This window comes from Hypanus sabinus, chromosome 10, assembly GCF_030144855.1.
Source record: "Hypanus sabinus isolate sHypSab1 chromosome 10, sHypSab1.hap1, whole genome shotgun sequence".
In the NCBI taxonomy this organism is placed as follows: Eukaryota; Metazoa; Chordata; class Chondrichthyes; order Myliobatiformes; family Dasyatidae; genus Hypanus; species Hypanus sabinus.
Genome location: NC_082715.1, coordinates 125,933,339 through 125,960,773, shown reverse-complemented (window position 1 = coordinate 125,960,773; position 27,435 = coordinate 125,933,339). Strand labels below are relative to the sequence as shown.

Here is a 27,435-nt window from a genome sequence, read left to right as displayed (position 1 = left end):
AGAGCTACAGAAGAAGAAACAGGCATTGGAAACGAAATGCTGTCACAACACCTTGGGCATCTCATACTTGGACCACATCACAAACGAGCAGGTCTTCAAGACCATCCAACACCACACTGGCCCCTATGAAGACCTTCTCACAACGGTAAAGGAAAGATGAGATGGTACGGCAACGTAACAAGATCCAGTGGCCTTGCAATGACCATTCTACAAGGAACTGTGGAGGGGAAAAGAAGGAGAGGCAGACAGAGGAAAAGATGGACAGAAAACGTTCAAGAATGGACAGGGAAATCATTTGCGGTGACCCAGGCTCTGGCACACAACTGCGACAGATGGAACAGACTGGCGCAAAGCTTGTCATGATGATGCCCCCACGACTCCACCAGGAGTTAAAGGCACAAGGCTAAAGGCTAAGGACTATTGTAGAGCTAAATTACATAATATGATATTCCACTTACTTTCGAGGGAAAGTGTCACTTAAACTAACATTTAACATTAGTTGCGTAGAAAAATACAGAAGCTTTACCTTTACTTTATTTGTGATTTGTCTTTCAGATAGTTCTCCCAGTGGTCTTGACACTATAGGTTTGCTGGTTTGAGTATTGTTTATGCTGCAATATAGCAAAGTTAATTTAAACAAAATGAGTCAACCAGGAACACATTTTTAATAAAAAAAATTGCAAGAAGTAGTTCCCAATACCTATTTACAGCACCATCATCTTCAAAGATTGAAAATGGGACAGTGGAAGGTGGAGCAATGTTCATACCCACAATTTCCAAGGATTGATGGATATCTTGGGGAAAAAATGAAATTATATGACTGTACAAAAACAACACAAAATGCTGTCAAGCCCTGCACTCATGATTTTTGGATACAAGGATAAAGATACAGTAATGAAAAAATCCATATTAAAAGAAACATTGAAATGTTTTATCAGAGTATTTTATCCAATGCTATTGATGGATTAGTGACACTCTTGCTTGGTGCTTTCTCATAATTTATGATCAAACAGGGTTCTCACTAGATATCAACGCTACCCCAATTTCCTCTGATTACACACACAGACACAGGAGCAAAATTAGGCCAATCAGCCCAGTGTGCTGCACCATTTCATGGCTGATCGATTTCCCTCTCAACCCCATTCTTATGCATTCTCCCACAACTTTTCACACCCCAACTAGAACCTATCAACTCTTGCTTTCAATGCCTCCAGTGACCTGGCCTCCACGGTCACCAGTGGCAAAGAAGTCCAAAGATTCACCACCCTCTGGCTAAAGAATTTCCCCTCTCATCTCTGTTCTAAATTGACGTACCCTTATTCTGAGGCTGTGCACTCTGGTCCTGGACTCTAACACCATAGAAAATATGTTCTTCACATCCATTCTGTCTAGGGCTTTCAACATATGATAGATTTCAGTGAGATCCTCCCTCATTCCTCTAAATTCCAGTGAGTACAGGTCCAAGCCCTTCAGTCACTCTCATATGATAAATCTTTTTGTTCCCGGAATCACTCTCCTGAACCTCCTTTGAACCATCAGCAATGGCAGCACATCCTTTCTTAAATAAGGACCCCAAATCTGCACACTACTCCAAATGAGGCTTCCATCAGTGCCTTACAAAGCCTCAGCATTACATCCTTGCTTTTATATTCTAGTCCTCTTGAAATGAATACTAACATCACATTTGCCTTCCTCACCACAGACTCGACATGCAAATTAACTTACAAAGAATCCCACACGAGGACTCACAAGCCCCTATACACCTCAGATTTTTGAATTTTCTCCATTAGGAAAATAATCTACACTTATTTCTTCTACAAAAGTGCATGACTGTACACTTCTCAACACTGTATTCCATCTGCCACTTCTTTGCAAATTCTCCAAATCAGCTTAAATCCTTCTGCAGACTCTGCTTCCTCAACACTACCTGTCCCCCATCTATCCAGATAGATCCACATCCACAAAGCCATCAATTTCATCATACACATCATTGGCATATACGTAAAAATAGTTCCAACACAGACCCCTATGGGACACCACTAGTCACCAGCAGCCAACCTGAAAAGGCTCCCTTTTTCCTCCTCACTCTGCCTCATACCAATCAGCCAATGCTCGATCCATGCTAGTATCTTTCCTGTAAAACACTGGGCTCTTGTTCAGCAGCCTCATATGCAGCACCTTGTCAAAAAAGGCCTTCTGAAATCCAAGTACACTACATCAACTGATGTTCATTTGTCTATCCTGCTTGGTATTTCTTCAAATATTCCAACAGATTTGTCAGGCAAGATTTTCCCTCAAGGAAACCATGCTGACTATGGCCTACTTTATCGTGTATTTCCAAGTATCCCAAAATCACATCCTTAACAATCGACTCAAACATCTTCCCAACCAATGAGGTCAAGCTAAATGGCCTATAATTTCTTTTCTTCTGTCTCTCTCTCTTCTTGAAAAGTGAAGTGGCATTTGCAATTTTCCAGTTCTCCGGAACCATGCCAGAATCTATTAATTAGTTACTAATGATAGATCATTACTAATGCCTGCACAATCTCTTCAGCCACCTCTTTTAGAACCCTGGGGTGTCCAGGTGACAAATCTACCTTTCCACCTTTCATCTTACCCAAGCACCATTTACCTAGTAATAGCAACGACCAAAATGTCAATGTTATAGTACGAACAGTATATTAAAAGTTAAATACTCATTTTGCTAGCAATAGCAGCTTGCATAGAAAATGAACATTACCACTTCATTTATTTCACCTAACTGCAAATGCTCACAGTGAGACATCATTTTGGATCAGTCAGTAAGCACAATAAAGACAGCTAGTATTAGTTAGGTAGGGAGGTCGTATACTTGGACCCAGAAACAAAAGGCCCATATGGTAAAGATAGGAAAGGGTACAACTTAGTGGGAAAACAGGTGATATCATTTTCATCAGCCAGCTTACCGCCTGACTTTTGATGGTAACGTTCTTCAAATGGCAACCAAGAATGGAATTAGCACTGCTGACTCACAGCTCTGAGAATTTGGGTTCAATCCTTACTTCATCTGAGTGAAGTTTGCATTCTTTCCGTCAGCTTTATGGGGTTCTGCTAGTTGCTCAAATTTTCTTTTCAGTCACAGACAAGTACAGCACTGAAACAGGCCCTTTGGTCCATGCAGTCTGTGTGGAAATTCTTGCATTCCAAAGACACACTATCAATTAATTGGCTACTATAAATTACTCTTTTAACTGTGTGTAGATATATGACAAACAAATTAAAGGGGAATTGAGGGATATGAGAGAGAGAGAAAATAAGTTGCAGGGTTGTGAGAAAATGAGGAAGGGTGAACAGTGATGCCCCGGGACCTGGCATGCTCCAGAGAGGACAAATGGCCTTTTTCTTTCGGATTGTGGGTGGGGCAACAATCAGATAAACTCTTGTTCTGAATGGCGTTGAGTTTTTCTGAATTATTGGAGCTCTTCTTAGCCACCTACATAATGTTACTTTGCCTCTTCTAGACTCATGCCTACACCATATAATGTTAGTTTTGGTTAAAAGAGAAATGTTGCTTATGATACCAGGATAATTATTTTGCTTTTCCAAAAGTCCTATGAATCTTAAAGCAAAGAAAATACAGAAGGTTAGAAACAAATTTTGCCTGAGTTCATTATCAGCACTAAACTAGAACCCAAAATGAGATGGTACTCATTTTAATAGTATAAACTTGCATTCCAAAAACTCATTCGTAGCGCTTCATGAATTGGGAAAATAATAATAATTAGAAATGAACAAAGAAAGGAAATTAAATTATTTCAAAATCACAATTAATTCTAAACTGCAGTCCATCTAAGATAACAAGCCAGAAAATTCATATAGACTATGAACATGAAATATTAGAATGATAAATTCATGCAAACTTACTGTCCTTTTTGCAATATGTTCCAAAATCACCATCTTGTACTTCCATTTGATCCACTACAAAAGCACTAATATTTTCATTCACTTGTGACAATTCAGGAATCACTGGTGCCTGAAACATGTCCATTATAACATCTGCAGCAAAAGAAAACTTTTACTCCTGGGTATGCCTAAAGCATAGACTATATTAGTCTAGAGTCATAAAAAATACAGCACAGAAATAGGCCCTTCAGCCCATCTAGTATATGCCAAACTATTTAGAGTGCCTACTCCCATCAACCTCCACTCAGACCAAAGCCCTCCATTGTGCTACTATCCAACTTACTTGCCCCACTTGCACTAACAGCTGATTCCACACTCATGCCTTTGAGTGAAGACGTTTTCCCTCATGTTCCCCTTAAATATTTCACCTTTCACTCTTAACCCATTACCTCTAGTTGTAACTTGGTTCCCATTCCCCTGCTACACTAGTAGTTTAAAGATCGATGAAGATAGGGCAGTGGATGTTGTCCTTTAAAGCATTTGACAAGGTCCCTCATGATAAATTGGCCCAGACAGATTAAGTCACATGGGATCCATAGTGAGTTAGTAAATAAAATTGGCTAGTCATAGAGGTGACTTCTATACAAAAATTATTTGGATGAAAATGTGAGTGGTTTGACTGGCAAGTCTGTAGACAACACAAAATTTGGTGGATTTGCGGATAGTGTGTTCGCCTGTCACAGGCAGCAGAGGTTGTAGAAGCATATTCTATGGCAATGACTAAGAAACAACTATTTATGCACATGAACAGGCAGGAAATAAATGGACATAAACCACATGGCTGGCCAATGGGCCTGCTCCTATGCTGTACTGTTCTATGTTTTATGGAATGTTTACAACGATTTATTTTAGAGATATATAATTACTTTGGACCTCTAACCCGGCAGATTACTTTCACATTAACATTTCCCCAATCTTTTCCAGTGACCTCCTTAGTCTAAGCATTTATTAATGTACTCATGAAAGTAAGACTTCCTACCTTTTAGCTATTATGTCTTATAATTATCTCAATAAAAGTTTTCATCTGAAATCTTCAAATATGAGGCAGTTTCAAGGCAAATCTCAACCCATGTCAATTTGTTTAACAATGAACAAAGAACTACTAAAAAAGTCTTCCTCCTAAACTGAACAAGCTAAAAACTTGTACAAAAACTAAAATACAATGATTTAACATTGTTTTTGAGATAGTCCTATTATTTCTTTCAGATCTCAAACCACTAGGTTGTTCTGAGATCTCAAACTTCTGATTTGCATAGATCAGCTTGTTTCTCAACCCTGGATTTTTATTTATTTATCAGATTTAAGTAGTAATCTATTAGTAAAAGTAAAACCAGACTCAAGTAACAATAAACACAAGGGATTCTGTAGAAGTTGGAAATCCAGAGCACACAGACAAAATGCTGGAGGAACTCTACAAATCAGGCAGCATCTACGGAAATGAACAAACAGTTGACATTTCATGCCTAGCTCATTCATTAGGACTGGAATGGAATGGGGGGGGGGGGGGAAGGGAAGTGCCATTATCCTCAAAACGTTGATTGTTTATTCATTTCCATAGATGCTGTCTGACCTGCTGGGTTTCTCCAGCATTTTGTGTGTGTGTTGGTCAAGTACTCATAGCAGTCAAAATGCACTCTATCCTGACAAGTTTGTTAAAATGCATGAGAATAAGAATGGCTATTGTGCGACAGTGCAAAACAAGTAGTAGGTAATTGCTGCTGATTAGTGTCTGAAAAAACTGTAGTTTCATTGACATCAGCAGAAAATACATATACATAATTGGATATGTAATGCATCTCATTTAGCATTAACGTCCACGACCAACTTTTACTCTCAATTTGCAAACATTTTAAATTGGTTGTGATTTATAATTTAACCAGTTGGAATTTAGAATTTATCGAGTGGGGAATCAGTTCTGAGAGGACACTTTACTATTTGCATAAGTGACACTTTCATGGGCTAACTATACCGACATAAAATGAAAGGAACATCTTACCCAAAGCCTCTTTAGTACAAACAGTAGGAGATGGGAGGACTCTGGATGGAGTAGCTTGAATTACGCCAAAAGAGGAATTTGGTGTGTGAGATCTATTCATGGTTAATCCCGATAGATTTCCTGTCAGCAGATGAATTTTAAAGTGAATAATTAAATATTTGTAATCCTCCATTTCCTCACTTGTGATTCTTACGAGACGAGTACTTAAAAAAGTACAAAAAATATATCAAGTTTAGCAGTCCCTACACATTCTAATAAAATGCTCAAAAAAACCAAGGTGTTAAGATAGAAAATGAATACAAAGTTACAACTAGACGAGAGCCTGCTTATGGAATAACTGTAGTAAGGAACAAAAACAGAAAACATTGTAACCAAAACAGAACGTAGTCTTTTTACAAGCAAGAGTCACTTGCTATGAATGCTGCAGTAACCATTTGAAACCTGCAGCAAATTGGCACTAGTCAGCAGCCATGATCTTAATTGTGCATTAGCAAGTCATCCCAAACGCTGTTCAATCAGCAAGGGAAGACTGAGAACAAGGCTAGAGCATATCTGAAGGCTTGCAAGACTAAAACCTTTAAGTTCTTGACATTTACACAAAAACATTTTTGGAGAAAGAAATAGTTAATGCTGCTGGTCAATGACCTTTCATCAGATCTTGGAATAAATAATAAACAAGTTTAAGAAAAAGATAATGTGGTGAAGGGGAAGTAGTAACAAAGAGAAATCTACGTGAAAATCGGACTTGCCAGCATCTTACAACTATCAGGTCATTTTAGCGAGAGGTAACTGGGAGAGGACATGATGGGAGAACTGGGAGAGGAATTGAGGACTAGTGCAATTAATGGTCCATGAATTACGCACATAAAAATAAACTAGGCTTTCTTTCTTTACAAGAAGTTGTAACTATTTAATTAATAAATTAGCATACATTTGCATTTCCAATTGTGTTTTATTTTGGCTTAAGATTAGAATTCTATAATTCTGTGGCGACCCACTTCCCAGTGCACTCGAACCGGCTCACAAAGTGGCGCACGCCAGCATTGAGGCTGGCCCCAAAAAAGGACGCCAGGCTTTCTTCACCAGCAAGGGGAAAAGCCTGCGCACAGGACGGGACTGTGAATATGCGCCCCCTACAGCATTCCCACCCGGGGAGGGCAGGAACAGGAAGACCACGAAGTTTGAATAAATCTCTTTTGCAACTGCAACTCACCGACTGCTGTGTCGTTATTTCAGCGCTGTGTGTAGCACACCGCTACAATTCTACTTTTAGCATATTTTAACAATACTCAGTGAGTGCTATTTCAGTGGTGTGATATGAGCACCACAACTGTTAAAAAAAAGTTCTTCATTAACATGTAATATTATTTTAGATATCTGCAAAAAGCATTATTTAAATTTACCTTCTTTTGGTCTTGTGAAAGAAGTCATTCTAGAACTGTTAGCACTTTCATTCATAAGCCTAAGGAAAATTAAAAAGTTCTCAGTCTGTTGTAGTCATCAAATTGTATTTAAACCATTTTCTGTTTGAACTAATTGTTACAGGATAGTATTTTTTTAAAGCACAAAATTTGGGCCTGGTTCAGTGTATTCTTTTTTTACATCAGTCTGATATCTTAAGACATTTTTAAATAATGTCAGTATACCAATAACAGAATATTTTATTTTAATTAAACATTACAGTGCAAGGGCATTACTTAAAACTTATAATTATGAACGTAACTAAAATGCATCAACTAAATTACCAACATGCATCAAAATAAAAATAAAAATTAAACTGAAAATACTATTTAGTTCCTTTTTAGAAAACTAGAACTGAAACACAATGTGATTGTTGCTATGTATGCTTTTGGTAAAAGCTGTCTGGCATTAATAAAATTCAAAACAATTTTTAACAATTTTTAAAAAATACTTACTGTTGCCCACTGCTACTATTATTTGCACTTGTAACCACAGATCTTGATGGCTGTTCTAACTGCGCCCTGAAATCATTAAGGCCATTCTCTGGTTCTCCAAAAATTTGAAAACAAGGTTGAATTTCAGAAGATCTTTGCTTAATATCTCTCTTTGCCACCGACAGTGAAGTACCATGTTGGGACGATTGCAGCGTGGCATCTGTAAAACTTGCAGTCACAACTGTTCTAGCACAGGTGCTTGAAGATAAATTTCTCTTCGTTTCTTCCCTACTGTCCATTTCCGTTGGTAAAGTGGTGGCTATAGACTGTGTATCAGGCTTAGTGGGTAATGATGAAGGTGCAGTTGCCAACTCCAAGGCACTTTGAGATGAGATCTGCATAGACATTGTACACATTGAGGGAAAAAAGTTGGTAGGAAGTGCAACTTTACTGAAAGTTTTAAAACATTTAGAAGATTATTTGGATAATAAAAATAATACAAAACATTATCCTTCCTCTGAAATTAAAGTGAATAGTTGAAAACAGATCAAGAAGCAAATGCTGAGTAATAAACATTTCATATCAATGGCCTACAATCAGGTGTTCTTTGTTGAAAGTTACTGCCCTAAAATGTCCATCCTATTTCTTGCTCTGCTTACCGAGCTTACCTGCTGAGTAGTTTTTGATTTTTACAATATGAGATGATAATCTATCAATACCCCAGACATTACTGCAGTAACCATGCATGAGTCTACACAAGTACAGTAGAAACAGGGGCCCCCTCCTCTACTCCCTTTACACCCACAGCTCAGCAGATGACACAACCTTGATAGGCCTTATTTTCAACAATGACGAGACAGCCTACAGAGAAGTCAATGCCCTGACACAACAGTGCCATGAAAACAACCTCTCCCTAATTGTCAAAAATTGAAGGAGTTGATTGTGGATTACAGGAGGAACAGAAACAGATTAGCCCCTATTGACATCAATGGGACTGTATTTGAAAGGTTGAGTAGTTTCAAATTCCTCAGTATACACATCAGAAGATCTCACCTGAACTATACATACCAGCTGCATGGTGAAAAAAGCACAATAGCACCTCTTTCACCTTAGACAGCTGAAGAAGATTGGCAAGAGTCCTGAGATCTTCAGGATGTTCTACAGGAGCACCATCGAGAGTATCCTGACCAGCTATGTCATCGGCTGGTACAAGAACTGTATTACCCTCAATCACAGGGCACTGCAGAGAGTGGTGCGGCTAGCCCAGCGCATCTTCACTCTATTTAGAGCATTTACAGCAACAGGTGCTTAAAAAGGGCTGGGAGGATCATCAGGGACTCTAGCCACCCCAACCACAAACTGTTTTAGCTTAGCTGGCAAACAATACCGCAGCATTAAGGCCAGGACCAACAGGTTTCGGGACAGCTTTCACCAGGCCATTAGACTTATCAATACACATTGATCTGATTGCATACAAAACAATTCTGTGTACAATTTTGGTGTTTGGGCAATATCCTCCCACGTTTATCCGACAATATCCCCAACCAGAGTATTGTGTTCAATCCTGGTTGCAATATTACAGGATGACCGAGAGGCTTTTAGCGAAAGGCATTGAAAACGTTGTAACACTACTTCCTGGCTCATGGGACTACATTTTCTGGGCTAGGATTGTTTTCTTTAAAGATAAAAATTAAGGAAGATTTTATTGAAGTATACAGAATAAAGAAGGATCTAAACAGAATGCATAGTCAAAGGCTGGTCCTTTCCATGGAGGGATGGAGCAAAGGTCAATGCATAAAATTAAGAGTGATGGAAGGAAAAACTTTTTTTCTAAAATGCAATATGTTGTTGGAATCTGGCATGAACTACTTAAAGATACAGTGCAGGATTGTGTCATTTTTAATTTGAAAGAGGAAGTGGAAGGTAGTTTAGTAAACTTGCAGATTTCATAACAGTCGGTGTTGTGGATAGTGTAGAAAGTTGTAGGTTACAACAGAACATTGACAGGATATAGAGTTCAGCTGGGAAATGACAGATGGAGTTTAGTTCAGAAAAGTGTGAAGTGTCACACTTTGAAAGGTCGAACTTGAAGGAAAATTACAGAGTTAATGACAGGATTCTTAGCAGTGTGGAGGAACAGACGGATCCTGGTGTTCACATCCATGGGTCCTTCAAAGTTGGCACACACGTTGATCGGGTGGTTAAGAAGTTGTGTGCTGTGTTGACCTTCTTTAGTCAGAGGACTGAGTTCAAGAGACATGAAGTAATCTTGCAACTCTATAAAACTCAGGTAAGACCATACTTGGAGTATTGTGCTCATTTCTGGTCACCTCATTATAGAAAGGAAATGAAAGTTTTAGAGAGGATGTAGAGAAGATTTACCAGGGTGCTGCCTGGATTAGACACCATGTCATATGTGGCCAAGTTGAGCGAGCTAGGGATTTTCTCTTTGGAGCAGAAGATGAAAGGTGACTTGATAGAAGTGTACAAGATGAAAATAGGCATAAATGGAGTGAACAGACAGCTTTCCCCCACCCCCCCATGATGACAATGGCTATTACGAGAGGACATACTTTTGAGGTGATTGAAGGAAAGTATAGAAGGATGTCAGAGGCAAGCTGTTTTTTGGATATAAACTTAAAGTGGTGGGTGTGTGGAATACAATGCCAGGTGTTGTGGTAGAGGAATATAGTTTAGGGAAATTCAAGAGACTCTTAGGCACATGGATGAAAGAAAACTGGAGAGTTTTGCGGGGGGGGAGCATTACAATCATCTTGGAGTAGGTTAAAAGATTGGCATAACACTGTAGGCCAAAGGGCCTGTGCTGTACTGTACTGTTCCATGTCCTACCACAACCTTCAAGTGCAAGTGGATAAATATACAAGTCAGAGTTGTTCAGCAGTTAAAAAAAAAAGGGGCCCTTCAGCCCATAATATCAATGTTGACCTTAATTAGCCATGCACACTAAGACTATTTGCCCTCATTAGGACATGGTATCCTTCCATGTCTTGTCTATTTAGCTGTCTGATTCCACTTTATGATCATGACCTTATTTTGACACTTTAAAAGATATATACTACATACAATAAATTAAAGCTTCTACATCTTGGCTAGGAGCCACATTCAACCACCTTTGCCCACAATACAAACACACTCACCTGCAGTATTTCCAGCTCCCGCTCCTGAGTTAACTTCAGCTGCATTTTCAACTGTTCAAGTTTCTGCTCCAGTGACCTTATCTCATCAGACTTGGTGTTGTTGAACATCTCCTCTTCAATTAAAAAAAAATGAGAAATTACCTCCTGGGCCTTTTGATACAGCTTCCAAAATTGAGATATTTGGAATTTTGTCAGACAAGGTCTGTCATGATTTATTTGAATATTGGCACAGGCTCTGGGGCAACGTAGCCTATCTTTATCTATTGAAACAATTTTCATTTGGATTAAGCTATCTTTAGAGATAAGAAGGCTCTAGGATAAGAGAGGTTTAATACTATAATAAAAAACCCAACAGTATCAAAATATTATTACAAGTATCTAATCAATTTATAGCATTGTATGCATTTTATTTTTAAATTGTTTTTAGATATTTACCACAATACAAGGAAACTTATAACCTCAGCAGGACTCAAAGATTCATTGCACTTTGAAGACATCTTTAATGTGGACAACTATATCATGTTGCCGTACTTTACCTTCTATCTAATCTGACAGTGCTAAAGTTATTTAGAGGATACGGTCTGAACTTTTATTTTTACTATCTAGACTTTAGTGGTTCATTTAATTTGGACCTCAGATACTTCCCCCACACTAGTTTTTTTTTTGGACAATGGATATTCTCCTTTAAAAGTTAGCAAATCATTATCCAAAAATCTGAGATGCAGAATTAAATTCACTCATAGAACTTGTTTTCAAATACAACCCCCTTCCTCCCCTAATGTGAAAGGAGCCTTGATAGCCCTAAAGTCATATCAACAGGGAGATGAAGAAAACAGGAGACCTTTCTAAAGCAGATAATGAGTTCTAGTTTATTTAATGAATTAGCTGCAAGTTATACTGAAAGAATAAACAACATACTCCATTCCTCTTGTTCTTTCTGTTGGCTTTGTGCGATGTGCTTCTGAGCTCGTATTTCTTCAAAGCACATTTCTTTATCTCCAGAAAAGAGAGCACTCTTGTCATACATGACAACTTGCTGCAGTTCACTAGATATTTCCTGCATCTTACAGCTGGTTTGATGCACAGGTGCAGATGCAACTGAATTTCTAAATGGATATTTTAAAGAGAAAGTAAAAATCAAGCCATTTATAGAAATTGTGCCATATGCAGAATAAAAACTGTTGGTCATGAAATGATAAACATACAGAAAAGATCAGAACAAAAACTAGCTGTTAAAGCAAAGTGCTGGTATACCCAAATAAGAATCATTCCACTTCTTCAGCATTTATTCTGTGAAGCATTTTGAAGTTTTTCATTGTTATTTATATATTTTTAGACATATATACTTGTGTATTATTTATAGAGCTGCTTGTTCATTTCTGCTCACTCCTTGCCTTTCTTGGCCCAGAACACTGAAAAGCTATTCAATGTTCTAGGCAATGTTAATGAGCTCTGACAAGATGATGCCAGTGAGCAACATGACCAATGGTGACGTCCTTCAGACAGTACACAAAACTACTACTTTTACTTCTTTCAGACAGACAGATATACTTTAGCGATCCCGAAGGAAATTGGGTTTCAAATATGATTCTACTGAACTTCATGGGATTGAAACCTGTGATTTACATTTTAGTGATGTGTTTTTGTGTCAATTGAGTGATCTGGCGCTTTGCTGTCTCTGAGGGAGCTTGGCAAGGTTTGGAGTGAAGCATGTGGCTTGGAGGCTGAGAAGCCGGAACACAGGACGTGAGCCCACCATCAGCTCCAGTTCTCGCTGATCTCACCAATTGAAGAATCAAGTAAAATTGAAATCACTGCAGAGCAGAAGCTGAATAGGCGTTCAGTGCCATCTCCCTGCGTTTGACTGGTCTCCCCCTCCCTGCTGTCAGAGTCTTTGGTCTTGGGCAAGTTTTGGGTGGCACAGTTTGTGGATTGGACTTGTTTAGAGGACTCTGCAGTTTATGTTATACGCATTTATTGATATTCTTGTGCGATTTTGATCAGGGGGGACTGGCTATATGGTCTTCATTTTATGAACAACACAGCACAAAATTAAATTAATTGTTCTGAGACTCTGTGGTTTGATGTTTAATATTCTGTTATTCCCTCATTTTTTGCCACTTGTATGATTTGTTTTACTCGTTTGGGGTTTGATTTTTTTTTTAAATGAAAAGGTTCCACGGTGTTTCTTTGTTTTGTGGCGGTTTGCAGGAAGACAAATCTTAGCTTCATATACTGCATACAAACTTTGATAATAAATATACTTTGATTCTTTGAAAAGAGGCGAAGAGTGAAATGAACAAGCAGCTCTGCACGTAAACATACCACATGCAAATGGATAATTTAGAGTACTTGAGTTTGGGTTATGGAAAGGTAAAAAGATTGGTAATCATCATTTATAGTATTTGAGGATTCAAAAGTATTGTATCAAGGAAGATTGATGAAATTGCTGCAGACAATGTGTGGTTTAACTGTATGGCAGACCAGTCTTGATAGCTGAAATCTGATGCTATATTGGATCAAGAGGCAACAGCCAAACCAACAGGATCCTGGACTGTTTTGTCTGGACAATATTACTATTAGTCATTTCCTTTTCTATTTTTGCTTATCTTTATTGTTTTTAAAACTATTCACCTTCTAGTCATGAAGTAACTCCAATGATATAATACCAGCTTTCACCTAGATCCTGCTTGGCCTTGTGACATTTCCAACCCTTCATAATTTTTATTTTAAGATATATTATACTGTCTTATTCTACAGGTTATTTGGAATAACAGGTTGTAGGTGAATCGCATAAGTCTTTATTGGAATACTGCACTAACTAACCTCAACCATTACATTTATAATTCTTTTCACTGTTAGAGCCTGCCATTTACATTCAGGTCAATCGTGCGATCTGGCGCTCGGATGTCTCTGACAGTGTTCCATGAAGCTGCGACCAAAGCACGTGGCACGGAGGCCAGGAAGCCAGGAGGAGGGGCGTGAGTCCATGATCAACTCCATATCTTGCCAATTAAAGCACTGAAGGTGACTGAAATCGAGGAGGGTGTGGAAGGTGAGTGAGTATTCAGCGCTGCCTGTCAGCCGCTCACAAGCTGCTGCCAGAGAAGGTGTCTGCTTTTGGAGGTCTCTCATTCGCTGCTCCTGAGGAAAGGTCCTTGCGTTCAAGCGATCTCTCTCTATGCCATCGGTGGATGGTACCAGAGCAAGGTTTAACCGACTGTAATTCAGGTTTATGATGTGTTCTAATTTCTAGTACAAGGTCTGGTCACTCTTTTTTGTTGCTAGTTTAGGTGATTTTTGAATCGAGGTGGCCTGTAGATAATGAACATTGTGGAAATGTACTGAAATATGCCTATTGATTTTGTGCTTATATTCTGTGTTTTAGCGCTTTCTTTTGTTCCGTTTGCATGGTTTTTTTTGCAAGGGGAGGAGGGTTTGATGTTTTTGTATGGGTTCCATAGTTCTTCTTTGTTTCATGACTGTATGTGGGGACAATTAATTAAATGAGATGGAACCAGAATAGATCTAACTACTCAGGTATCCATAAGGTGATATGAGCCACTAGCAACAGTATCAGAAATGTAAACCTGCAGGCTCACGGCAAGGAATATCTGTCACTCTTACTACTTTCAACCCTGGGAGGAAATTCAGCTTTAATGAGTAGCTCACATTGGCACAATGGATGCAGTACAAATGTGCATAAAACTGAAGTTCCCAACCAATGAAATTCCAACAAAGGAGTAAATAACAGAACAGACAGAACTCTCTGATCCCCACACCAACAAGACCAGACCCAACGTCTAAATCCTAGCACAATAAGAAACAGTGGCACAGTTGTTAAGCTGCTGTCTCACTGCTCTAGCTAACCAGGTTCAACCCTCACTTCTGATGCTGTCTTTTTGTATGGAGTTTGCACTTTCACCCTGTGACTAAGGTGTGGATTTCTCCTAGGTGATTCAGTTTCTTCCCATATTTCAAAGGAGTGCTGGCAGCTTAATAGGAGCTGGTTGGTAGGTTCAATGGTTGCTGTAATTGCCCTAGTGTGTAAATGGCTGGTAGAATGTACATGTTGAGTGCTGGTGGGGGGAAGATTTAATGGAAATATGGGGAGATAAAATGGTTTCAGGTAGGATCAATGTAAAATGGGTGCTCAGTTGTCTGCATGGAAGAGTTGATGTACCAAACAGTCTGTTTCCATCCTGCATTTCTCCATCTATCTAGTCACTTATAGTAGTAGACAGGGGAAGAGGAGGTTCCAAGACTACTGCCATTGTGATTCAGGCATGAACACCAAATATAAGGCTAAAGCAGTTCTAACCATCTAAAGCCAAAGTGTGAGGTAGATGTTCCATCTCAGCTTCTTCCAGGATCTACACTAACACAGAAGGTAGTTGCCTGTTCCATTCACTCCACCGACATGAAACGAAGAACAATGGATGCAGCAAACCATACAGTATCCCTGATCTAATAACAAAGACCTACACCTCAGGACTAGTCACATTTCTCACTAGAGAAGCTGCACATTCTGAAATCCCAATGATTTGCCGTCTGGCTCACTAATCATTGCTTACTGTGCTCCTTTCCCATTCACCAGGACCCGTCTATTGGGGGCTGTGCACTGCCTGCTCAATGAATCTCCAGTTTCCACACTCCTTGAAACTTAACTGGTCCTGCTTCTACACTCCTTTAAGTTTACAAGGTTCACTAAAACATTGGTATGCAACATCTTTAAAAATAATTAAATGTGGGAAATGTTAAAGGTGTTGGAATATTGATAAAATAACATTTGATGGTCCAGAAAATCTGCTACATAAGCACCAAACTCCCAAGCATGCTGAATCATTGTAACTGCTGTAATAAAAATTGCAATCACAACTATTAAAAAAGGAAAGGAACAATTGTATCAATTTTGCCTGACAACAAAGTCCCCAACAACATTAGTAATTTAGAAACACAGTATAATGGAAGTCCTTGATGTACACCATTGCCTATGAAACTAAAAACAGTGAAAATGATATTTCTGGTGAAAAGATATTGACTAGAAATGTTAAATCTGTTTCTTCACTAAGGCTTGCCACATCTGCTTTTTCCTCCCAAGAGTTCCCACTCTTACAGATTTTTGCTTTATATTTTGACAACTTCAATGCACCTCAACATTTTACCAGACCTCCTATATTTACCTCTTGGCATGTTTTATCAGTAATCTATAAACATAAATATACTTACAGGGCTCTAGATTCCATATCATAGGAATTAAATGTAGATTGCTTCCAGCTGGAGTCATTTTCTATGTTACCCTGTATTGTAAAGGTACAAATCCTAATTTTAACAAGATTAACAAATACTCAGAGGTTAGGCTACAACATTGACAGAATTCTTTTCATTCAATGCATTTTCTTTAAGTTTCCCACTAACCCCAGCAATGTTTATAAATGAGAAATCTTCCCCTCTTTACTGGCACTCTGGTACCTTTAGCAAAAGGGAATGACTTGTGTGAGCCTTAACAGGTCTTCAAAGATACAAGACTGCACTGCAGGTATTTAATCATGCAATTTCAGTAAATGGAAAGTCAAAACTAACACCATACTAGCTCACATATTATTTAAAATTAGCATAGACCTTGATTGTAATAAAAATTTAGATTACCTGAGATTTGGGAAGAGCTTCTATGCCTGCCGGAACAGCATTCAAATTTAATTTACTCAAACCAGCTGAATCTTGATTGATGAGCTGAGAGTTTCCCAATGGCTCAGGTTTAGAGCCTAAATGTATAAAACACTTAAAATAAAATCTAAAAAGTATATGTTTGTACTTGAAAATACAGGTCCATATCTAAGCATTACTCCTAAAACATCAAGAACAATGTACTAGTATAGGTATGAAAACAAAAGCAAAATGGAATTTCTGTTGTGCAGCAGTTTTCAGGTAACACCACCAAGATATTTTGTCATAATGTTAATAAGACAGCTGATAACAATTTACACTGGTTAAAGTAGTTATTTTGCAAAAATTGATATTCAGCTAAGTCAAAATTGATTTATGAGACAGATCATATTTGAAAACTTGTTATATTTTTGATATTATAACGGTGTAAATAAGTGTTCGTCAGATCTTTGACCAAGTAAACCCTCAGTTTGAATTTCTACAATGCCTCCCCAACTCCCATCAATTGGCCCTGTTACAATTGCATATAGCTGGATTCCTCTAAATCTTGAACCTTGGTGATCCACATATATACATGTACTTATTCCAAGATTGATATCCTTATCTTCAGCAGGCCAAAGCTTCTGAAGTTCTCTGATTTAGCTCTCCTCTCTTCCTGCATTGAAGACTATCTGGAAAACCTACCACAAGCTATGACCAAGCTTGTGCTTGCATGGTTCCTTGCTTCATTTTGTACAATGATATCAATGTTTCCTTGAAAATGCTAAAATGCTCCTGTAGCCTTTGAGTTATTTGCCTATATTAAAAGCAAATGCAAGCTTTTGCTTAAATGCAATTACATCAGGCTTTGACAACACACACACACACACACACAAAATTGCATGTATGATTTTTATTTCTTTGTCCACGACACTGTATGCAGGACTTTGAGTACAAGTAACAACAGTTGGCTAGATTTTTGGAATGCAGATATTGCCCTATGACTCTATGGTTTTTAGAAAGTCATTAATATAATGATACTATTTAAGAAAAGGGAGAATGTAACAAGGGAATTACAGACCAGTTGGCCTGAAATTAGTTGGATAAATGTCAGCATGCATTATTGAAATAGTAACAGGACCCTTTGAAAACTAATGTTAGGATTGAGTAGAGTCGGCATGGATTTAAGTAAATTTCGTCTGAGGAAACTGTTCAAGTACAAGGTTTCAAAGAGCAACGCTAGCAAAGGCAAACCGGTAAACGCCTAAAGAGCACACACAAGATAATTAAAGAAAATCCGAGCATGTGGAATTGAAGGAGCTTGCAACGCAAATTGGTTAACAAATAAAAATCTGAAAGAAAGTAAACAGGCTATTTTTGGATTAGATGGCTCTGAAGTACTGCAAGGATCAGTGATGGGACCAGCTCTTCTAACATACAAGGGAATAAACATTAAATAATTTGAGTTAAAATACCTCACCATCTTGAGCCGCCAACGGCATACTTTGCTGATTTGCCAAAGACATTGCTGCAGATTTAATAGAATTATCCATTTGTACAGGCAATAGGTTCTGAGAAACTCGAGCTGTGAAATTCCTACAAAATAACATAACAGTGATTCACAATAAAGTGAAACAAAATCTGAAAGAAACAAAACTTACTTTATTAATATAAATTAATAGGACTAATACTCTAGCAGGAAGGTTTGCTAGTGCCGTATAGTGGGGTTTAAACTAGAGTTGTAGGGGATGGAAACCAGAATGCCAGAACAGTTAGTGAAGAGGTTGTAGAGAAAGTGAGGAACCAAAAGTTTGAGCATGATGCAACTATGTCTGAAGCTATTTCAACACAAGAAGTATCGTAGAAAAGGCCAAAGATCTCAGGGCAGAGACCACCACCCAGAATTATGATATTGTAGCCATTAGTGAGATTTGGTTGCAGAAGGGGCAGGAATGGCAAGTCACATCCAACTAGTCCTATAGAATCTTGGGGAAGTTACCACATAAGTTAATGAAGGCAAAATGAAGATGAAGTGGATGTTCTCCACATGGACTTTAGTAAGGCATTTGACAAGATCACACATGGGAGGTTGGTCAAGAAGATTCAGTCACTCAGCATTCAAGATAAGGTAGTAAATTGGACTAAACATTGGCTAGTGGGAGAAGCCAGAGAGCAGTAGTTGATGGTTGTCTCTATAACTGGAAGCCTGTGACTAGTGATGTGCCGCAGGGATCAGCACTGGGTCCATTGCTGTTTGTCATCTATATCAACGATCTGGATGATGATGTGCTTAACTGAATCGGCAAATTTGCAGTTGACACCAAGATGGGGATGTAGTGGATAGCAAGGAAAGATATCATGGCTTGCGGAGATATCTGGACCAGCTGGAAAAGTCAGCTGAAAAATGGCAAGTGGAATTTAATGCAGGTAAGTGCAAAGTTGTACACTTCGATAGGACAAACCAAGGTTAATCTTACACAATAACAGTAGAGCACTGAGGAATGTGGTAGAACAAAGGGATCTGGGAATACAGGTCTATAAATTGTTGAAAATTGCATCACAGGTGGACAGGGTCATAAAGAATGCTTTGCTACATTGGCCTTCATAAATCAAGGTACTGAGTACAGGAAATGGGATGTTATGCTGAAGTTGTACAAGACATTGGTGGGGCCTAACTTGGAGTATTGTGAAGGACAGAAAAATCTGCGGATGCTGAAAATCTCAGCAACACACACAAAATGCTGGAGGAACTCAGCAGGCCAGGGAGCATTTATGGAAATAAGCACAGCCAACGTTTCAGGCTGAAACCTTTCGTCAGGTCTGGAGAAAAGAAGCTGAGGAGTAGATTTGAAAGGTGGGGGAAGGGAGACAGAAACACCAGGTGATAGTGAAATTTGGAGGGGGAGGGATGAAGCAAAGAGCTAGGAAGTTGATTGGTGAAAGAGACAGAAGGCCATGAAAGAAAGAAAAAAAGGGAGGGGGGAGGAGCACCAGAGGGAGGCAATGGATGGGCAACACAAGAGAGGGGAAAGGGGGGATGGGAAATGGTGAAGGGGTGGGAGAGGCATTACTGGAAGTTCGAGAAATCGATGTTCATGCCATCAAGATTGTAGGCTAAACAAACGGAATACAAGGTATTGTTCCTCCAACCCAAGTGTGACCTTATCACGAGAGTGGAGGAGGCCATGAATGGACATATCAGAATGGGAATGGGAAGTGGAATTAAAATTGGTAGCCACTCAGAGATCCCAGTTTTTCTGGCAGGTGAAGCAGATGCTTGGCGAATCAGTCTCACTGATATATAGGAGGCCACACTGGGAGCTCTGAACACAGTATACGACTCCAACAGACTCACAGGTGAAGTGTCGCATCACCTGGAAGGACTGTTTGGGGCCCTGAATGGTAGTGCGGGAGGTGGTATGGGGCAGGTGTGGCACTTGTTCTGCTTGCAAGGATCAGTGGCAGAAGAGAGATCCGTGGGGAGGGACAAATGGACAAGGGAGTCAGGTAGGGAGCGATCTCTGCAACAAGCAGAATGTGGTAGTGGTGGGAGGAGTGTGGGGAGAAAGACGTGTTTCTATGGATGGAAAATTTTCCATGGATGGACATATCAGAATGGGAGTATGGTGTGTGGTTTTAGCACCTTCTTACAGGAAAGATGTAAATAAGGTTGAAAGTGTACAGAGAAATTTTACAAGGATGTTGCTGGGTCTGTATGACCTGAGTCATAAGGAAAGATTTAATAGGTTAGGACTTCATTCCTTGGAATGCCTAAGACTGAGAAGATTTGACAGAGGTATACAAAATTATGAGGGGTATAGATGAGGGAAATGCAAGCAGGCTTTTTCAGCTGAGGACCACAGCTAGAGGTCATGGGGTTAAGGGTGAAAGGGAAACATCTTCACTCAGTGTGGAATGAGCTGGCAGCACGAGTGGCGCATGCAAGCTTGATTTCAACATCCAAGAAGTTTGGATAGGTACATGAATGGTAGGGGTATGAAGGGCTCTGGTCCCGGTGCAGGTCAGTTGGTGTAGCCAATTGTAAATGGTTTGGTATGGATTAGATGGGGCAAAAGGGTCCATTTTTGTGCTGCTGTTTACTATGACTATTTTACATTATAACACAGGCTCCAAAAAAGATAAGAGTAGAAATTAAGTCTTTTTCCCCCCATTGTAATGTTATTCTTAAAGACTTAGTGCAACATATCATATAGCTTGATTCAAGTCTGTACAATTAGAGATTGCCAATCCAATTTATAAAGGTAGAATACAAAGCAATAGGCTTATTTTTAGTTTGATCTTACCTATAGTGATGGACCAAAAGGTCCAATGGCTCTGCAGAATTTTGAATGCCTTTCTGGAGAATACTATTCGCCATCAAAGCGTTCCCGTTCATCTCAAGCATCTCTGCCCAAGCAAGATAGAATGCAGCTGATTTGGTGCCAATCCCTTGGCCATCCATGTAATTGAAAAATTCAAGTGGTGTTGTGCTGCAGTTTATCTGAAGAAATAAAGAACAAAATAATCCAAAAGAGAAACATCGTCAATATTACATATAAAAAGGATAAGACAACTCTTTAACAAAAAGCAACATTTGAGAGAAGTGACTAGATGATAGTAATGTTGATTAGAAATTTCAACCTTGACTAAAGGAAAATAGCTACCAATTTATGTTTATTGAATTGTTTTAATTTTTAAATACAGTGTGATAGCTTTGTAAAGAATTCATGAGAAAGGCTTGTGAATTTCCCTTCTTCCTATCAAACCTTATGTAATCTGCAGAAAGACAATTTAAATTTCTTGCATGATATAGGCAAGACCATCAGAAAACCAGCAATGAGGTGCATTGTGGGGTTTTATGTCCAGTGAATAATTGGTGCATTGTGTATTCAAGCTTACTGCAAGCAATCAAATAAATCAGGGATTGGTGTTTAGCAATTAGTTTTCTTATTGTTGCATGTACTAAGAAACAGGGAAAAGCTTTTGTTTTACAGGTCATTCCATAACTTAATTACACCCAGTTAATATGAAAGGAAAAAAAGACAACGTAGAGAATAGTGTGTGATTGAGATAAATTCCAAAATTGCAATAAAATTATTAAAAATTGAAAGCATATATTCTAAATTCTATGCAACAGCAAATTATCTAAAGATGCAAGTTGATGTAACTTAAATGAAAGGTAGCAATATGTGGGGAAGAAATATTTTAATTTTACCTGTACACAAAACACAGTTAATTTTATCTCCTTACCACAAAAAAGAAAGTGATTGCAAACTAGGGGCTGAAGATGTAAGACAGTATTTGGGACCAATTAGGAACCATGCCCATGTAAAACAGTAACTGTGCTTTGGTGTGCCATTCACATCTCTTTCTATAAGATCCCAAGGCCAAAGATTGTATACATCTCACTCACAATAAAAGCACACGTCAACATTGATAACTGGAAATAACATTAGTGTTATTTATCTTAAAAATCATATTATATGATAAAAATCAAACTAACTGTCCAAAATATTGCACAGTGATTACCAGTTTCAACAAGTAGTTGACATATCTTGGATCATTTGAATATTTCTTGACATTCATAAAATTCTTCACAAGCTTTTCTAACACCGAGACCAATTCATCTTTTTCTGTTGGAGGAAGTAGAGGTTCTGCCCACTGTATAAATCTAGAAATAACAAGTACAGTAGTAAATTTAATTAAATTTTCAGATATTACAATCAAGAAACATTCTACTAATTGAATAGTTTACCTGTCCCATAGATCTAACGGATCATCACCGGCATAGCTTTGTATCTCAGCTTCAAACTGTCTGCAAATAAAATTAAATATCTTAATATCAGCCCTGCTCAATATTATTAGTTCAGAACTATGTTGCACTCACACAATGGACATGAAATAACCATGAAGAGAATGAAGGAAAAATGTTTCCTTGCAAATAGCATCCAATGGTTCAGATGTTAAACTCTCTATCAAGACACAGCAAGTTCAATACCATGTCTAATTTAGATTTAATCCAATGTAATAACCATATGGGTCAGAAGCCAACTATTTCAAACAGGATTCCAAATTACCACGTAAAAGCCTGATGACAATAAGCATAGGATCAAAGTGCTGCACCATCTTATGGACAAAATGTTAGAGGACTCGCATATTCTCTACGATAGGTGACATTGTTCCAACACACTCATAATGCTGCTGCAAGTGTATTTTTCATTATACCTTTACCTCAGCTTTCTTGTGCACATGACAACTTTCTGCACACTTGCTTCTACTTGAGGGGTAATTTTTTTTTCCCACTCAGCTTGATCATTATACGGAATAATCTACCACAGGAAGTGGTTGAGACAGGTACAATAACAACATTTTAAAGGTACTTGGACAGGTACACGAGCAGGGAAAGGCTTAGTTCAAAGTAAATTTGCTACCAGAGCATGCACATATTACCATATACTACGCTGAGATTCATTTTCTCACGGGCACTTTAAGAGATAAGAAATACATTAGAATTTCAAAAAAAATTCATAAACAACGACGGACAAATATTGTGCAAAAGACACAAATTATCATCCTATCCAAACTCATCACTATGTTTCAAAACCTGTGCAACTGGATCCTCGATTTCCTCAGACGGACAGACCCCAGTTGATATGGATTCGCAACATATGCTCCACACTCCCATTCAGCACAGGTGCACTACAAGGCTGCATTTCTTGTCTTGCTCCCGATTTCCAGCATCTGCAGAACCTCGTGTTTATGTGTTGTCTCTTTACTCGCTTCATACTTACGATTGTGCGGCTATGTACAGCTCCATTTATCATTGCTGACGTCACTAATGCTTTTGGCCAAATCAAAGGTGCTGACAAACCGGCATTTAGCAGGAATGGTTGAATGGTACCACAACAATCTCTCACTTAGCATCACCAAAACCAAAGAGCTAATTATCGATTACAGGAGGAAGAAGCTGAAGGCCTGTGAGCCAGTCTTCAATAGGGAAAGGAAGATGGAGAGGGTCAGTAGCTTTAAATCTCTTGGTGTTAACATAGCAGAGGATGTCCTGGGACCAGCACTGAAGTGTCATCACAAAGAAGGCACGACAAAGCCTATGCTTTTTTATATGTTTGTGTAGATTCGGTATGTCACCCACAACTTTGACAGACTTCTATAGATGCACAGCAGAGAGCATCCTAACTGGCTGAATCGGGGCCTGGTACGGATATACCAATGGCCCGTAACAGAAAAGACTACATAAAGTGGTGGATACAGCCCAATGCATCACAGGAAAAGCCCTCCTCGCCAATAGAGTACATCTGCAAGTATCCGTCAAAGGACCCCATTATCTAGACCACCCTCTCTTCTCTCCACTACCATCGGGCAGGAAGTATAGGAGCCTCAGGTCCGACATTGCCAGGCTCAAGAACAGTTATCAGCCTCGACTCTGACCTACAGGCACACTTACAAGGTTGAAGAGGGATAAAGGGCCAAATGGGACTACAAATGGAGACTGCGGTCAGTACTCACCAGTTGGACTGAAAGGCCTGTTTCTGTGCCATGGCTATAACTTTCTTTGCCCACTTTGTCCATTCCTCAGCTTTACCCCTTTCCAAATGGTACTCTATTCCTTTCCCCGTACCCTTTTGTCACCCTCCCTGTGCTTTCGCATTACCCTTATACCTTTACCTCTACCCCCATGCTCTTTCGTCACCCTCCCCGTGCTCTCGCATTACCCTTATACAGTGGGATGCAAAAGTTTGGGCACCCCTGGTCAAATTTTCTGTTACTGTGAATAGTTAAGCGAGTAGAAGATGAACTGATCTCCAAAAGCCATAAAGTTAAAGATGAGACATTCGTTTCAACATTTAAGCAAGATCAGTGTATTATTTTTGTTTTGTACAATTTTAGAGTGGAAAAAAGGAAAGGAGCACCATGCAAAAGTTTGGGCAGCCCAAAAGATCTGAGCTCTCAGATAACTTTTACCAAGGTCTCAGACCTTAATTAGTTTGTTAGGGCTATGGCTTGTTCACAGTCATCATTAGGAAAGGCCAGGTGATGTAAATTTCAAAGCTTTATAAATACCCTGACTCCTCAAACCTTGTCCCAACAATCAAGGGCTCCTCTAAGCAGCTGCCTAGCACTCTGAAAATTAAAATAAATGATGCCCACAAAGCAGGAGAAGGCTATAAGATAGCAAAGCGTTTTCAGGTAGCCGTTTCCTCAGTTCGTAATGCAATTAAGAAATGGCAGTTAACAGGAATGGTGGAGGTCAAGTTGAGGTCTGGATGACCAAGAAAACTTTCCAAGAGAACTGCTCTTGGATTGCTGGAAAGGCAAATCAAAACCCCCGTTTGACAACAAAAGACCCTCAGGAAGATTTAGCAGACTCTGGAGTGGTGGGGCACTGTTCTACTGTGCAGCGACATCTGCACAAATATGACTTTCATTGAAGAATTATCAGAAGAAAACTTTTCCTGCGTCCTCAATCGTAAAATTTGGCATCAGAAGTTTGCAAAGGAACTTCTAAATAAGCCTGATGCATTTTGGAAACAAGTCCTGTGGACTGATGAAGTTAAAATAGAACTTTTTGGCTGCAATGAGCAAAGGTATGTTTGGAGAAAAAAGGCTGCAAAATTTCATGAAAAGAACACCTCTCCAATTGTTCAGCACGGGGTGGATCGATCATGCTTTGGGCTTGTGTTGCAGCCAGAGGCACAGGGAGCATTTCATTGGTAGAGGGAAGAACGAATTCAATTAAATACCAGCAAATTCTGGAAGCAAACATCACACTGTCTGTAAAAAAGCTGAAGATGAAAAGGGGATGGCTTCTTCAACAGGATAATGATCCTAAACACACGTCAAAATCCACAATGGACTACCTCGAGAGGGGCAAGCTGAAGGTTTTGCCATGGCCCTCACAGTCCCCCAACCTAAACATCATGGAAAATCTGTGGATAGACCTCAAAAGAACAGCACATGCAAGACGGCCTAAGAATCTCACAGAATTAGAAGCCTTTTGCAAGGAAGAATGGGTGAAAATCCCCCAAAGAATTGAAAAACACTTAGCTGGCTACAGAAAGTGTTTACAAGCTCTGATACTTGTCAAAAGGGGGTGTTACTAAGTACTGAACATGCAGGGTGCCCAAACTTTTGCTTCGGGCCCTTTTCCTTTTTTGTTATTTTGAAACTGTAAACGATGGAAATAAAAAAAAGTAATCCTGCTTAAAATATTAAAGAAATGTCTCATCTTTAACTTTATGCCTTTTGGAAATCAGGTGATTTTTTTTACTCCCTTAGCTATTCAGAGAAATAGAAATTTTGACCAGGGGTGCCCAAACTTTTGCTGCCACTGTACCCTCACCTCTATCCCCTTATACCCTCACCTCTACCCCCGTGCTCTCGCATACCTTTATACCCTCAGCTCTATCCCTATGCCGTCTCCTCGCATACCTTTATACCCTCACCTCTACCCCCGTGCCCTGTCCTCACTGCCCCCCCGTGCTCTCGCATTACCCTTATACCCTCACCTCTACCCCATCCTCACCGCCCCCCCCGTGCTCTCGCATTACCCTTATACCCTCACTGCCCCCCCGTGCTCTCGCATTACCCTTATACCCTCACCTCTACCCCCGTGCCCTGTCCTCACTGACCCCCTCCCGTGCTCTCGCATTACCCTTATACCCTCACCTCTACCCCCGTGCCCTGTCCTCACCGCCCCCCCGTGCTCTCGCATTACCCTTATACCCTCACTTCTACCCCGTGCCCTGTCCTCACCGCCCCCCCGTGCTCTCACATTACCCTTATACCCTCACCTCTACCCCCGTGCCCTGTCCTCACCGCCCCCCCCTGTGCTCTCGCATTACCCTTATACCCTCACCGCCCCCCGTGCTCTCGCATTACCCTTATACCCTCACCTCTACCCCCGTGCCCTGTCCTCACCGCCCCCCCCCCGTGCTCTCGCATTACCCTTATACCCTCACTTCTACCCCGTGCCCTGTCCTCACCGCCCCCCCCCCGTGCTCTCGCATTACCCTTATACCCTCACTTCTACCCCGTGCCCTGTCCTCACCGCCCCCCCGTGCTCTCACATTACCCTTATACCCTCACCTCTACCCCCGTGCCCTGTCCTCACCGCCCCCCCGTGCTCTCGCATTACCCTTATACCCTCACTTCTACCCCGTGCCCTGTCCTCACCGCCCCCCCGTGCTCTCGCATTACCCTTATACCCTCACTTCTACCCCGTGCCCTGTCCTCACCGCCCCCCCGTGCTCTCGCATTACCCTTATACCCTCACTTCTACCCCGTGCCCTGTCCTCACCGCCCCCCCCGTGCTCTCGCATTACCCTTATACCCTCACTTCTACCCCGTGCCCTGTCCTCACCGCCCCCCCGTGCTCTCACATTACCCTTATACCCTCACCTCTACCCCGTGCCCTGTCCTCACCCTTATGCCTTTGACCACCCCCCACCCCTCGGAAAGAAAAGAAGAAGCCGATGATCTTACTGCCAGCAACGCCGGAAGTCCTCCCGGATGCTGGAGGCCGCCATCGCCTCACACCCACCCCGTCCCCCACGTCCGGATCCGCGCTGCACAATTTTGAAATTATAACCGCCGCACCGCTCCTCGACAGCCATTGGCGAGCAGCGCGCTTCTGCAACCTTTCACCGCGGCATCGCTAGCCAATCAACGAAACGATCGCTCAGCTCGCTCCGCCCTTCTTCAGCCCACGCACGATGCGTGCTCGCACCCAACACGGGGGGGGGGGGCGGAGATTTTGTGACGTGAACGCGCACTAGCGGCC

The 27,435-nt window shown here is 40.3% G+C and overlaps 1 protein-coding gene across 2 annotated transcripts in view; it reads right to left on the bottom strand.

Annotated features, from left to right (window-relative positions):
* bub1 (BUB1 mitotic checkpoint serine/threonine kinase) overlaps positions 1 to 27,214 on the bottom strand; it is a 52,790-nt gene extending 25,576 nt beyond the window's left edge. For both annotated transcript variants that reach the window (XM_059982897.1, XM_059982898.1), the window contains exons 1-15: positions 27,138 to 27,214; positions 22,393 to 22,452; positions 22,167 to 22,308; positions 20,942 to 21,138; positions 18,118 to 18,233; positions 16,641 to 16,756; positions 16,221 to 16,291; positions 11,910 to 12,097; positions 10,992 to 11,104; positions 7,855 to 8,228; positions 7,342 to 7,400; positions 5,939 to 6,058; positions 3,904 to 4,035; positions 701 to 794; positions 527 to 611 (exon numbers count right to left, since the gene is read on the bottom strand). In XM_059982897.1, the coding sequence (XP_059838880.1) occupies positions 527 to 611; positions 701 to 794; positions 3,904 to 4,035; positions 5,939 to 6,058; positions 7,342 to 7,400; positions 7,855 to 8,228; positions 10,992 to 11,104; positions 11,910 to 12,097; positions 16,221 to 16,291; positions 16,641 to 16,756; positions 18,118 to 18,233; positions 20,942 to 21,138; positions 22,167 to 22,308; positions 22,393 to 22,452; positions 27,138 to 27,181 (1,911 nt within the window). In that variant the 5' untranslated portion in view covers positions 27,182 to 27,214. The remainder of the gene's footprint in view (positions 1 to 526; positions 612 to 700; positions 795 to 3,903; positions 4,036 to 5,938; positions 6,059 to 7,341; positions 7,401 to 7,854; positions 8,229 to 10,991; positions 11,105 to 11,909; positions 12,098 to 16,220; positions 16,292 to 16,640; positions 16,757 to 18,117; positions 18,234 to 20,941; positions 21,139 to 22,166; positions 22,309 to 22,392; positions 22,453 to 27,137) is intronic.
* Between the last annotated feature and the right edge of the window lie 221 nt (positions 27,215 to 27,435).